The 11,118-nt window shown below is 49.0% G+C and overlaps 1 protein-coding gene across 1 annotated transcript; it reads left to right on the top strand.

The window, feature by feature from the left end:
• Window positions 1–2,931: 2,931 nt before the first annotated feature.
• LOC125523960 (jacalin-related lectin 3-like) lies at window positions 2,932–10,833 on the top strand. Its single transcript, XM_048689033.1, has 10 exons — window positions 2,932–3,669; window positions 5,011–5,246; window positions 5,337–5,477; window positions 5,563–5,994; window positions 6,278–6,350; window positions 7,901–7,974; window positions 8,517–8,738; window positions 8,829–9,302; window positions 9,407–9,640; window positions 9,735–10,833. Exons 1-10 carry the CDS (start codon window positions 3,216–3,218, stop codon window positions 10,587–10,589), a joined length of 3,195 nt encoding a protein of 1,064 aa, XP_048544990.1. The 5' UTR covers window positions 2,932–3,215; the 3' UTR covers window positions 10,590–10,833.
• The last annotated feature ends 285 nt before the right edge of the window (window positions 10,834–11,118 follow it).

The raw sequence follows: 11,118 nt of genomic DNA on the forward strand, positions 1-11,118 counted from the left end.
TGATACTATTCATCCCAAAAGTCGGTGAATTTGTTCTTTTTTGCAGAGATCGCATCTCAAGGTATTTTATCCTGAAATTTTACACACATATACATCATATCCTTGTATACTTGTAAAAAAATCAGAATTTTTTGAAACCAAAAAATATGAATTTTGATTTTTTTTTAAAACGGCCTCCATGGAGGCCGAGCTCCAAAATGCCGCTCTCGTTTGTTGGGGGCTTTGAAAGATAGACTCATATACTGCCTTGCGTCTGGCATACCATATCGACCATAGAGTGACAACCATACGAGTGAAACTTGCCTGATCCAGTTCCGGGGGCGCTTAGATGCCAATTTTGTTTTTTTTCATATTTATTTTTGTCCGTGTTAGCGCCTACGAGCAGCTTGCACTGTTGATGCCCTTAGAAGTTAGGCTAGACTACTTAAATGTATAATAGCATGTATATGAACTAGTAATTCAATTTTGAAAATTATATGATGTGGGGGCATTGCCCCCCCCCCCTCCCTCACGCTAGATTAACCCGGACTTCAAATCTGTGTAAGTGCTGGTCCGCCCATGCTGAGCCCAAGTGTAAATTCTTTGCCTGACTCGCTCTCCATGGAAGAATCCTCATTGCGGGCATGCTGGCTCTGCGTGGTTGGCCACATGATCCCAGGTGTCTACTTTGGCGCCTTCAGGAACCGGAAACAGAAAATCACCTCTGCAAGGATTGCCCCTTCTCGTTTGCGGTTTGGAACCAGGTGAACATGCACGAGCGAGGGTTTATCGATTTCTGGCGACCTCCCTGAGCCAGGAAACATGTCGGAATAGTGGGACACAATGCTTGCAAACCAGTCAACGCAGGTGCGCCGGCGGCGCAGCGGGAGGATCATCTACACTTTATGGTCTGTCTGGATAAAACGAAATAGGCGCGTTTTCACAGGACTACGTTTGACGCACCATGAGGTTGCAATGTTCGCCTTCAAGGCAATTAAACAACGTGAGTTGGCTTTTGCTAAAGCCATGCCAACAATGGGAATTGGCTAAGCTAGCATTGGGTGTGTAGCGGTTTAGGCGATTTTGCCACGTTCCCCAAAAAACGTGTGCCACTTTGTACATCGCGTTTTTTTGCTCTCCCTCTATAAGAAAAGCCAGTGCTCTTGCCGGTTCTTAAAAAAAAACTGTGTAAGTGGATTCTTTTGCAAACTGCTTGTGGCAGCATCTGCAATGTTGTCTCCGGCCATCCAATAAAAAAAATACGGATGTTTTTAGCAGCCCAATTGAAACTCTAGTATATCACCTATTCGCATGTAAAAACTTGCAAAGGATGGTATTTACCTTTGCTGCTGCATGAGCTGCAGCAGCAAGAACTCCAATATGCATGCTATCACTAGACAAGACAAATGATGAAAGGTTGCCTATTTGCTCGGCTGACCCGCAAGAGGAGTAGTTGTTTTGCATCCCTACAATCACAAGAGCAGAATTTAATTGGCACTGATTAACTTTACAAATAGGTTTATTTGTTACATCAATTTTTGAGCAATACCAGGTGAGGAAATAGCTGACTGTCCAACAAATAAATGGAGACCTCGGCATCAACATTATACCTAATAAATAAGACTAAATCACCAACAAGAAATCTCTTTCTACCGATAAATAGGCTACAGCCAGTAGTCAGCATATGCCTTTTAGGCTGGCCTGGTGAAGAGGAAGAGAAGCAATCATAAAATTAGTGCATTTTTCCTTCCAAAAGAAAACAATCAGATGGATTAAATCATGAAGGAACGGAATTGTAGGCCAAACCAGATAAATTACACTCAGTAAGAGGGAAACATAGGGCGTCCTCTACCGTATGCCACGTCGGATCGAGCGGTGCGATTGGGTATAGGGAATTTTCTCGCTCGTTTTTCCATATGTGCCAGTGCTCGGATACGCCTGCCCCCTCTATCTTTCCTAATGTTTACGGACTCAAATAAAATTACCAGACAACCAGTTGCTCGGTGTTATAGGTTAGGCATGATGTTGGTGATTTTTTGTGCTCTGACACAAATGTGGTATCAAGTTGTTACCCTAACCCTGCGGGTGATGGTTTTGAGTAAATAACTCCGTGGCATCCAATCATGAAAAATAAGGATGTTTTTAGTGGCAAAAAACCGTTGTCTCGAGCCAACCAATCATAAACACGTATTCATAAAATTCATGGTGAGCCTAATAATTTGGCAAATCAACAAAAAAATACCACAAGAAAAACGTTTCACTAATATAGCATTCATACTGAATGAAGAAGATGAAGAAACTCTGGTAATCCACTTCTGAGTCCAGACTCAGGTGCACCCACCCTGACGGAAAAAGTCAAAACAAATACTAGAAAAAACTAAAACATTCCAACAAAAAATTGTGATAGATAATTTGATGTGTGAGGTCCGCTCCAATTTGAAATTATTTGGACATATGAGCAGCTCTCGGCAAAAAAGACAAATTCAGGGTCTATAAAAATGTTTACTGTTCACACATTGTTTTGACCCGATTTGTTTTTTTTGCTGAGAGCTACTCAGATGTCCAAATTATCTAAAAATTAGAGCGGCCCTTACACGATAAATTTTCTACCATGTACTCCCTCCGTTTCTAAATATTTGTCTTTCTAGATATTTCAAATGGCTACTACATGCGAATGTATATAGACATATTTTAGAGTGTAGATTCACTCATTATGCTTCGTATGTAGTCACTTGTTGAAATCTTCAGAAAGACAAATATTTAGAAACGGATGGAGTAATTTTTTAGTATTTTTTATAAATTTTTTTACCGGATGCAGATGAGTCTGAACACCTAAACACTCCCAAAACACGGATTTTTCACGGGTGAACGGGAGAGCCGTGCAGCGTGGCGAGGCCGTGGCCCCGATCTCGGGCCATTTACGTCGCGCACACGTGGACCGCGCCTGGACCTATCCGCCCCGCCCCCTCCAATCACCGAGCCGCCTCGTTTCTCTCGCCTCGTCACGCCCTCCGCTCCCTCTCAGTCAACAGCCGATCTCCAAAATTTCTCCCCCTCCTCCTCCTCGCTTCTCCATCCTTCTCCTCTGATCTCTCGCCGGAGCCACGACCCCGGCCAGCCTCCGAGCTCACCGAGCCCAAACCCCTATTTATACCCCGGGGAGGCAGAGCAGCATCCTCCATTCCCAGGGGCAGCCAGCCGAGACGTGGGGTGGAGCTTCGGAGCGGGCCGCGGAGATGGGCCTCGTCCACTGCCTCCCGCCTCTGCTCCTCCTCCTGCTGCTCTCGGCCTCGGTCGGCGGGGAGAAGGGCCTCTCGGCCTCTGCCTACGAGGCGCAGTTCGAGGCGTGGTGCGCGGAGCACGGCAAGGCGTACGCGACGCCCGGGGAGCGCGCGGCGCGGCTCGCGGCCTTCGCGGACAACGCGGCCTTCGTCGCGGCGCACAACGCCGGCGCGGCTGCCAACGGACCGGGATCCCCGTCGTACACGCTCGCGCTCAACGCGTTCGCCGACCTCACCCACGACGAGTTCCGCGCCGCGCGCCTCGGGCGCCTCGCCGCCGGCCCGGCCCCGCTCGGGGAGCCGCGTTCGTCGGACGGGGGCTTCGAGGGCCGCGTGGGCGCCGTGCCCGACGCGCTCGACTGGAGGCAGAGCGGCGCCGTCACCAAGGTCAAGGACCAGGGCAGCTGCGGTGAGCGCCACGCTTCTGAATCTCTTGTTCTACGCTTCACATTGCAGAGCTCTTCTGTTTTTCTCCGTCAGAGTTTTGCTGTCGTTCGTGTAGTTGTTGGGTTTTACTGCGAAAACTTAGAGATCGAGACGTGGTACGAAACGTAAGTGCATCAAAATCATAGTGATACTGAAGATCTGAATGACTGAGGCATTAATGCTGCAAATGATTCTAGGAACTAGAATCCATGGTAGGGAGCAGCAGCTGACACATACTCCCTCCGTTCCGAATTACTCCCTCCGTTCGGAATTACTTATCGCAGAAATGGATGTATCTAGACGTGTTTTAGTTTTAGATACATCCATTTCCGAGACAAGTAATTCCGAACGGAGGGAGTACTTGTCTTGGATTTGTCTAGATACGGATGTATCTAGACTCATTTTAGTGCTAGATACCTCCGTATCTAGACAAATCTAAGACAAGTAATTTGGAACGAAGGGAGTATAAGCTAACCTTCCTCTGACATATTCATTAGGTAGCCCATTGATTGGTTAGCGCTTGGCATTTAGCAGCATGTTTACCTGAAGTACTTATCATCCGTTTAGTTTTTTCCCAGCCCAATTTGCAAGTTTACTGACTAATTTCTCCAAGCTATGCTCGTTTGTAGTCACTTATACTCTTCTCAACTGTAGATCCACAGACTTTGTTGTCCTTGAAAATGTGAAAGATATCAAGGTATTGAAGTGACTACTTTAAAAAATAGATTGATGCCCCCTCCGTCCCATTCCCATAATATAAGATCGTTTTGCAAGCAGATAATTAGAGATCGGATTATGCCTCTAACTCCTTATGTGGTTTGTCGGTGCTGTTGCTTTTTAGGGCTTCCCACACAAGAGAATTGCTTATATTCTTTTTGTTAGCTTTTGCCATGGAAGTAGCTATGTGCTGCTTCAGCATGTAGTTCAGTTGCGCATTACGGCTTAAATAAAAATCTCAGAATTTTTTTGTTATTCTTCCAGGCTCCAGCAATCCAAAATTGTAGTAGGTTTGGGGTTATCTTAGGTTGCCCATGTGTGATGGCTATACTGGAAATTTGTAATTAGATATGACAGCAATATAAGAACTGTGTCAACAGTCTTTTTCTACAAATTAGGATCAAGAGTGACACTGAAGAAGTAAAGATGCAAGTTTCTGTTTCCAAGAAGTCACTCCTTTGGACTTGTATTGTTTCCTTTTATTCATGGGCCTTGATACAAGATACTTGGAAGTATTTTTTCACTATTAAACAGTTGGTGCTACCTCATTCTTTATCACTAAACCATACCAGTACTTCCGATTAATGTGGTCTGGATTGTTGTTCAGGTGCTTGTTGGAGCTTCTCAGCTACAGGTGCCATGGAAGGAATAAACAAGATCACAACGGGCTCTCTTCTCAGCCTTTCTGAGCAGGAACTAATCGATTGTGACAGATCCTACAATGCTGGTTGTGGCGGTGGGCTCATGACCTATGCCTATAAGTTTGTGATTAAAAATGGTGGGATTGACACAGAGGATGATTACCCGTTTCGTGAAGCAGATGGAACATGCAACAAGAACAAGGTAAGATGGAGGTGCAGCCGTGTAGAAAACTACCTTGAGCATGTTTAGGCACATGATGTGTCATATTCATGCAATTTTCTTGTTTTGCAGCTGAAAAAGCATGTGGTAACAATCGATGGCTACAAGGAGGTGCCTCCTAGCAAGGAAGATTTGTTACTACAAGCTGTTGCCCAGCAACCTATTAGCGTAGGAATATGTGGCAGCGCTAGGGCATTTCAGCTATACTCCCAGGTTTGCATGCAATTGTGCTCTCGCTAACTTATTTAACACACTTCTACCACACCTTGTGCTTGACTTCCATTATTTTCATATTCAGGGTATCTTCGATGGTCCATGCCCAACGTCTCTTGATCATGCAGTCCTAATTGTGGGATATGGTTCTGAAGGTGGCAAGGATTATTGGATTGTGAAAAATTCTTGGGGTGAAAGATGGGGAATGAAGGGCTATATGCATATGCACCGAAACACTGGCTCATCGTCAGGTATCTGTGGCATAAACATGATGGCATCGTTCCCGACAAAAACAAGCCCGAATCCTCCTCCTTCACCGGGCCCTGGCCCAACCAAATGCAGCGTTTTTACCTCCTGCCCTGAAGGATCCACATGCTGTTGCTCATGGCGTGCCTTGGGATTTTGCCTTTCCTGGAGCTGTTGCGAGCTGGATAATGCAGTTTGCTGCAGCGATAACCGTTCTTGCTGCCCCCATGATTATCCTATATGTGACACAGCTAGGGGACGTTGCTTGAAGGTAAACAAAAGAGGCTTTATGCATTCTTATTTGAGGTTTCGTCATGTTTGCGATTTAGGAACTGACCTGCCTGAAACCCTGATATGGTTAAGCTTGACAATTGCACTAGAACACTCTTCCTTCCATCTTTATCTTTCTTCATATCCCGTTTCAGTTTTTGTACTTACAGACTGTGTTATAGCTTTGTAAGTTAGTCAGGTTTCCAACGTGTGTAGACATATACGAAACCGGATAAAAGCTGTGTACCCTGATGACTGATCATTTGGTGAATTTACTGCTTCAGGGCAATGGTAACTTCTCCAGCATAGAGGGAATCAAGAGGAAGCAAGCTTTCTCCAAGGTCCCCTCCTGGAATGGTTTGTTGGAACTGCTGGATCAATAGACATACAAAAAGTTACGAATCACAGGTAAGATCATGCCAACTCGATTTGTGCACTACTGTCATTATCATCATCGTTAATGTGATCGCTCCTCCCCTCCTGAACCCCTTACATTGACCATGATCACCTTTTCTCCCAGACAGATACACATGTACGCACGGTCTTATACAAGTGGCGGGGGTTCGCTGCGTTCTTGAAGTGGTCTGCCGCCTTGTATGCTCCCATAGTCTCTAGCTGCCGGTTTTCTTGCAGAGAGAAAAGTGATGTCCAGAACTCCAGAATTGTAGTGCTAATTGGTGAATGAATCACGCAGCTGGTACTATATTGTATTGTATATTTCTATGATAGTACGTGTCAGGTTAGCCTATGATGGGTTGAGTCAGATATTGGTTACACAGCACAGATGGTCCGTTTTCACTCAGCTTGTATTAGATGTGAGAGAACCACCCACATAATAATAAAGAGATACGATGCATCAAAAATAGAGATACGTGCTGTTCGTGGCTGTGTTTATGCAACCATTTTTGAACATGGCTCCAACAACTGTACAACCATGGTTAATCTTTGTTAACCTGCTATGGTTAATCTTGACATGGTCACATCGATTCATCTTGTTTTGGAGCTTCTTGGGTTAACCTTGGTCCGTCCCTACCGAGAAGGTGACGCTCAGTGAAGAACGCGTTCACCCACGGCTGGCGGCGCACCCGGTGCCGGCAAAAGAGTAGGGCATCCATCGCACGGACGAACATGTTCCCGACCTCGATACACCGTCCAAAGGGGCAGCATGCGGCGAGAGAGCCACCCATCCATCCCAGCCGAGCGACCTGCGATGCCTGACGGGATGGGCGCCGGCGCCCGAGCCACACACAGACCAACCTGGCCACGCCCGGCACGCGCGCCAAGTGCTTCACGATTCCCCCGCGGCAAAGCCCACCATCTCAAACAAACCCGTGTTCTTCTCCGTTGGTGCCGTGCCGTGTGCCATCACCACCAGTCCACCACACTGCCAAATTCCTTCCTTATTCGTGTGCACTTTGAGACAGCAAACAGGGTGACAATTTTTCCACCATGTCAACCAGAAAACGCATCAAAAATCACTCTCAAAAAACAGGAAGACACGCACCAGAAACACCACATGATCAGCATGCGCTCGCCCGCGAAAGGCAGAACAAACAGGGAATCCCGCAAAGGGAATTTCTGTTTCGCCCCAGTCATCTACTCATCCACACACCCCAAAAAGTCATTCCAGAAGGCCAGGCGAAAGGCAATTTTTTGCGTGGAGAATAGCTACAAAAGGTAAATAAATTCTCTAGTTCTCCATCGCCGAATTTCTGCGCGGCACGGCGGATGGGCGAAAGGAGAATATATGGCAGACTGGGGAAAAGATTGGGCTGTTCTCCATTTTGTGAAAAGATTGCGTTGTTCTCCATTTCGCGTGAATTGGCTCCAGCACGCCGGCGAATCCGGTTCTCCCGGTTGCTTTCAGTTCTCCTCAGCCGTTAAACGCGGCTGCCTGCTTGCGACAGTGCCTGCTTTTCGCCTCGCCTTCTTGCTCCGGCGATCCTATAAATTGGGCAGGTCGGTGTTTCTTCGTGTGTCAGTAAGCTCACAAGTCACAACGCAGTAGCGGCAAGGTGGTAGTAAGAGGAGGCACAGTTTTTGAACCCTCCATCTCCAAAGTGTTTGAGCCTATTGGCACGAGGAAGAAATGGTACACTGCTCTGTTTCTGCTCATGACCTTGTGTCTGCATGTTTAGTTTCCTTGCTTTCCAGAACATCTGTGTGTGAACAATGGAGAAATTAGATTCTGAGCACGAACAAAATCTTCAGAGATGTTGTTTGGTTAAGGATTAGAGTGAACATTTGAAACCCCTGAGGCTTTCATTTTCAATTTTTTTTAAAAAGTTGAGTTGTACCGTAGGCCTCTAGGAAAAACCCATAGGTCTCTAGAGATTGTTCGGATCAACAGTTGATACTTTTCTGTTGTCCATGGAAAGCTTGCTGACTGAATGTCGTGACATCAATTTGATTTCAGACGCAATGACATATAAACACATTCTTTTCCTCATGGATATGTAGTTTCTAGCGTTCAAATCCAACGATCATGCTCTAACCCAAAATCTTGGCGTCCTTGTCTGACAGAGCATCATGAGCGCCGCCAATGGGAAGAGCCCCATAGTGGTTGGGCCCTGGGGAGGGACAGGAGGATACCCCTGGGACGACGGCGTGTACTCGACGGTGTGCCAGATCATGATCACCCATGGCGCAGCCGTCGACTCGATAAGAATCCAGTATGACCTCAAAGGGCACTCGATCTGGTCGCAGACGCACGGGAGCACGGAGGACGGGTCTGAAACAGACAAGGTAAATGATTTCAGGCTTCTGTAAAGAATTTTTAGTTTCATAAGTATTTCTGAACAGTATTATTCAGACTTCTTATGTCTGATGATGCAGGTGAAGCTGGATGTTCCCGGGGAAACCCTACTGTCCGTGAGCGGCCACTACGGATCGGTCTGCGGGAGCCCGATCATCATAAGATCGCTGACGTTCCAGAGCAACCGCTCCAAGTACGGGCCCTTCGGCACCGAGGACGGCACGCCCTTCTCGCTCCCGGTCAGCAGCGGCAAGATCATCGGCTTCCATGGACGGTCCGGGTCGTACCTCAACTCCATCGGCTTCTACCTGAAGCAGGTCCACGTTCCGATCCCGAGTCCCCCGAGCTACCCAGCCTCGCCGCAGATCCCGACGGCGGCGGCGTACAGCAGACATGGCTACACCGTCGCCGAGGTCGATGATGAGCCTGAGCACGACATGGCCCTCGCGGTGCGGGACCGGGCCGACGGCTACGCCGTCTACGGCGCCGGTTACCCTAAGCAGCAGTACGCGCATCCGTCCCCGGACTACCACGATGGATCGATCATGAACAAGGTGCGGTGTCACATGCTTTTGCACCCTTTGTGTGTGTGTGAGTGTGTGTGTGATGATGGCTCTGTAGTTTTTGTGTTGTGAAGTTGTGAGCTTTGGTTGTGCAGATGGTCTCGTACCCTAGCTCGTACAGGGCGGCGGCGATGAGCGGGCCGGAGACGCACGGGCCCTGGGGCGGCAGCGGCGGCACCATCTTCGACGACGGCGTGTACACCGGCGTGTGGCAGATCAACCTGACCCGCGCGGTGGGGGTCACCTCCATGAAGGTGCTGTACGACCGGCACGGGCAGGCGGTGTGGGGCAACAAGCACGGCTTCAGCAGCGGCGTCCCGCCCGACAAGGTAATCAACGTGCTCTGCGGCTCATCTGCATGCCGGGCAGACGATCAATCATGGCGTGGATGACTGACGCGCGCTCGTGGTTTGTTTGCTGCAGATCGCGTTCGACTTCCCGACGGAGGTGCTGACCCACATCACCGGCTACTACGGCCCGACGATCATCATGGGCCCGACGGCGGTGCGGTCGCTGACGTTCCACACCAACCGGCGGCGCTACGGGCCCTACGGCGACGAGTACGGCACATACTTCTCCACCAGCTTCGCCGACGGGCGCGTCGTGGGGTTCCACGGCCGGGAGGGGTGGTACATCGACGGCATCGGCGTGCACGTGCAGCGGGGCAAGGTGCCGTCGTCCTCCCTCAGGCGGGCCGCCAGCAGGAGTCCGTCGCCGGCTCCGCGGTCCGACTACGACCCGGGCGACGTGGACGAGGAGGTGCCCTACGCGGCCATGGTGAAGGAGCCGGCGGCGGCGGGGCCGGGTCCCTGGGGCGGGCCGGGGGGCCGGGCGTGGGACGACGGCGTGTACGCCGGCGTGAACCAGGTGTACGTGACGCGGGGCGCCCTCATCGGCTCCATCCAGATCCAGTACGACCGCGGCGACCGGTCGGAGTGGTCGGCCAGGCACGGCACCTCCGGCCACATCACGCACCGGGTGAAGCTGGACGCACCGCACGAGGTGCTCACCTGCGTGCGCGGCTACTACAACGCCGACCCGGCCGAGGGGCCCCGCGCGCTGCGCTCCATCACCTTCGTCAGCAACCGCGGCAGGTACGGCCCGTTCGGGGACGAGGTCGGCACCTACTTCTCGTCGCCGGCGACGGCCGAGGGGAAGGTGGTCGGGTTCCACGGCCGGAGCGGGCAGCACTTGGATGCCATTGGGGTGCACATGCAGCACTGGCAAGGGGACCGCCGGGCTGGGCCCAAATACGTGCTATCCAAGTACCTCTTCTGAATGATACGAGACGGCGCGCTTGTGGCTACTGCTCTCTTCGTTTCAAATTACCTGTCGTGGTTTTAGTAATTTGGAACGAAGGAAGTAGTAGCTAGACGCATGTTAATTATTCTTGCGACTTGCGTTTTTTGGAAAATTATTACAGGGATGGAGTAGATTTCTTTTTGTAACAGCCATGAAATAAACTAGATGGTTTTCCCGCGCGTTGCTTCGGGATTTTAAAAATTAAATTTGGATACATTTTGTACAAATGAAATGATCTAAATCAAAAGCTATTATTTTCAAAAATAATTGTGTGTGAACAAACAATATGCATGTACGAGCTGGGTGACTAAAGATGAAACAATCAAATTGTTGTATGCATGTGCTACTAAATACTCTCTCCGTTTCTAAATATAAGTCCTTTTAGAGATTTCAGTATAAACTATATACAAATGTATATAGACATAATTTAGAGTATATGTTCACTCATTTTGTTCAGTATGTAGTTCATATTGAAAGCTCTAAAAGGACATATATTTAGGAACAG

The sequence above is a fragment of the Triticum urartu genome, chromosome 1, assembly GCF_003073215.2.
Source record: "Triticum urartu cultivar G1812 chromosome 1, Tu2.1, whole genome shotgun sequence".
Classification (NCBI taxonomy): domain Eukaryota; kingdom Viridiplantae; phylum Streptophyta; class Magnoliopsida; order Poales; family Poaceae; genus Triticum; species Triticum urartu.

Bases quoted from the DNA above. Each gene is read 5' to 3' on its own strand.
- LOC125523960 (XM_048689033.1), top strand. From the start codon at position 3,216: ATGGGCCTCGTCCACTGCCTCCCGCCTCTGCTCCTCCTCCTGCTGCTC. The intron at 5,478-5,562 runs GTTTGCATGCAA...TTTCATATTCAG, and splicing joins CATTTCAGCTATACTCCCAG to GGTATCTTCGATGGTCCATG. The intron at 5,995-6,277 runs GTAAACAAAAGA...TTACTGCTTCAG, and splicing joins CTAGGGGACGTTGCTTGAAG to GGCAATGGTAACTTCTCCAG.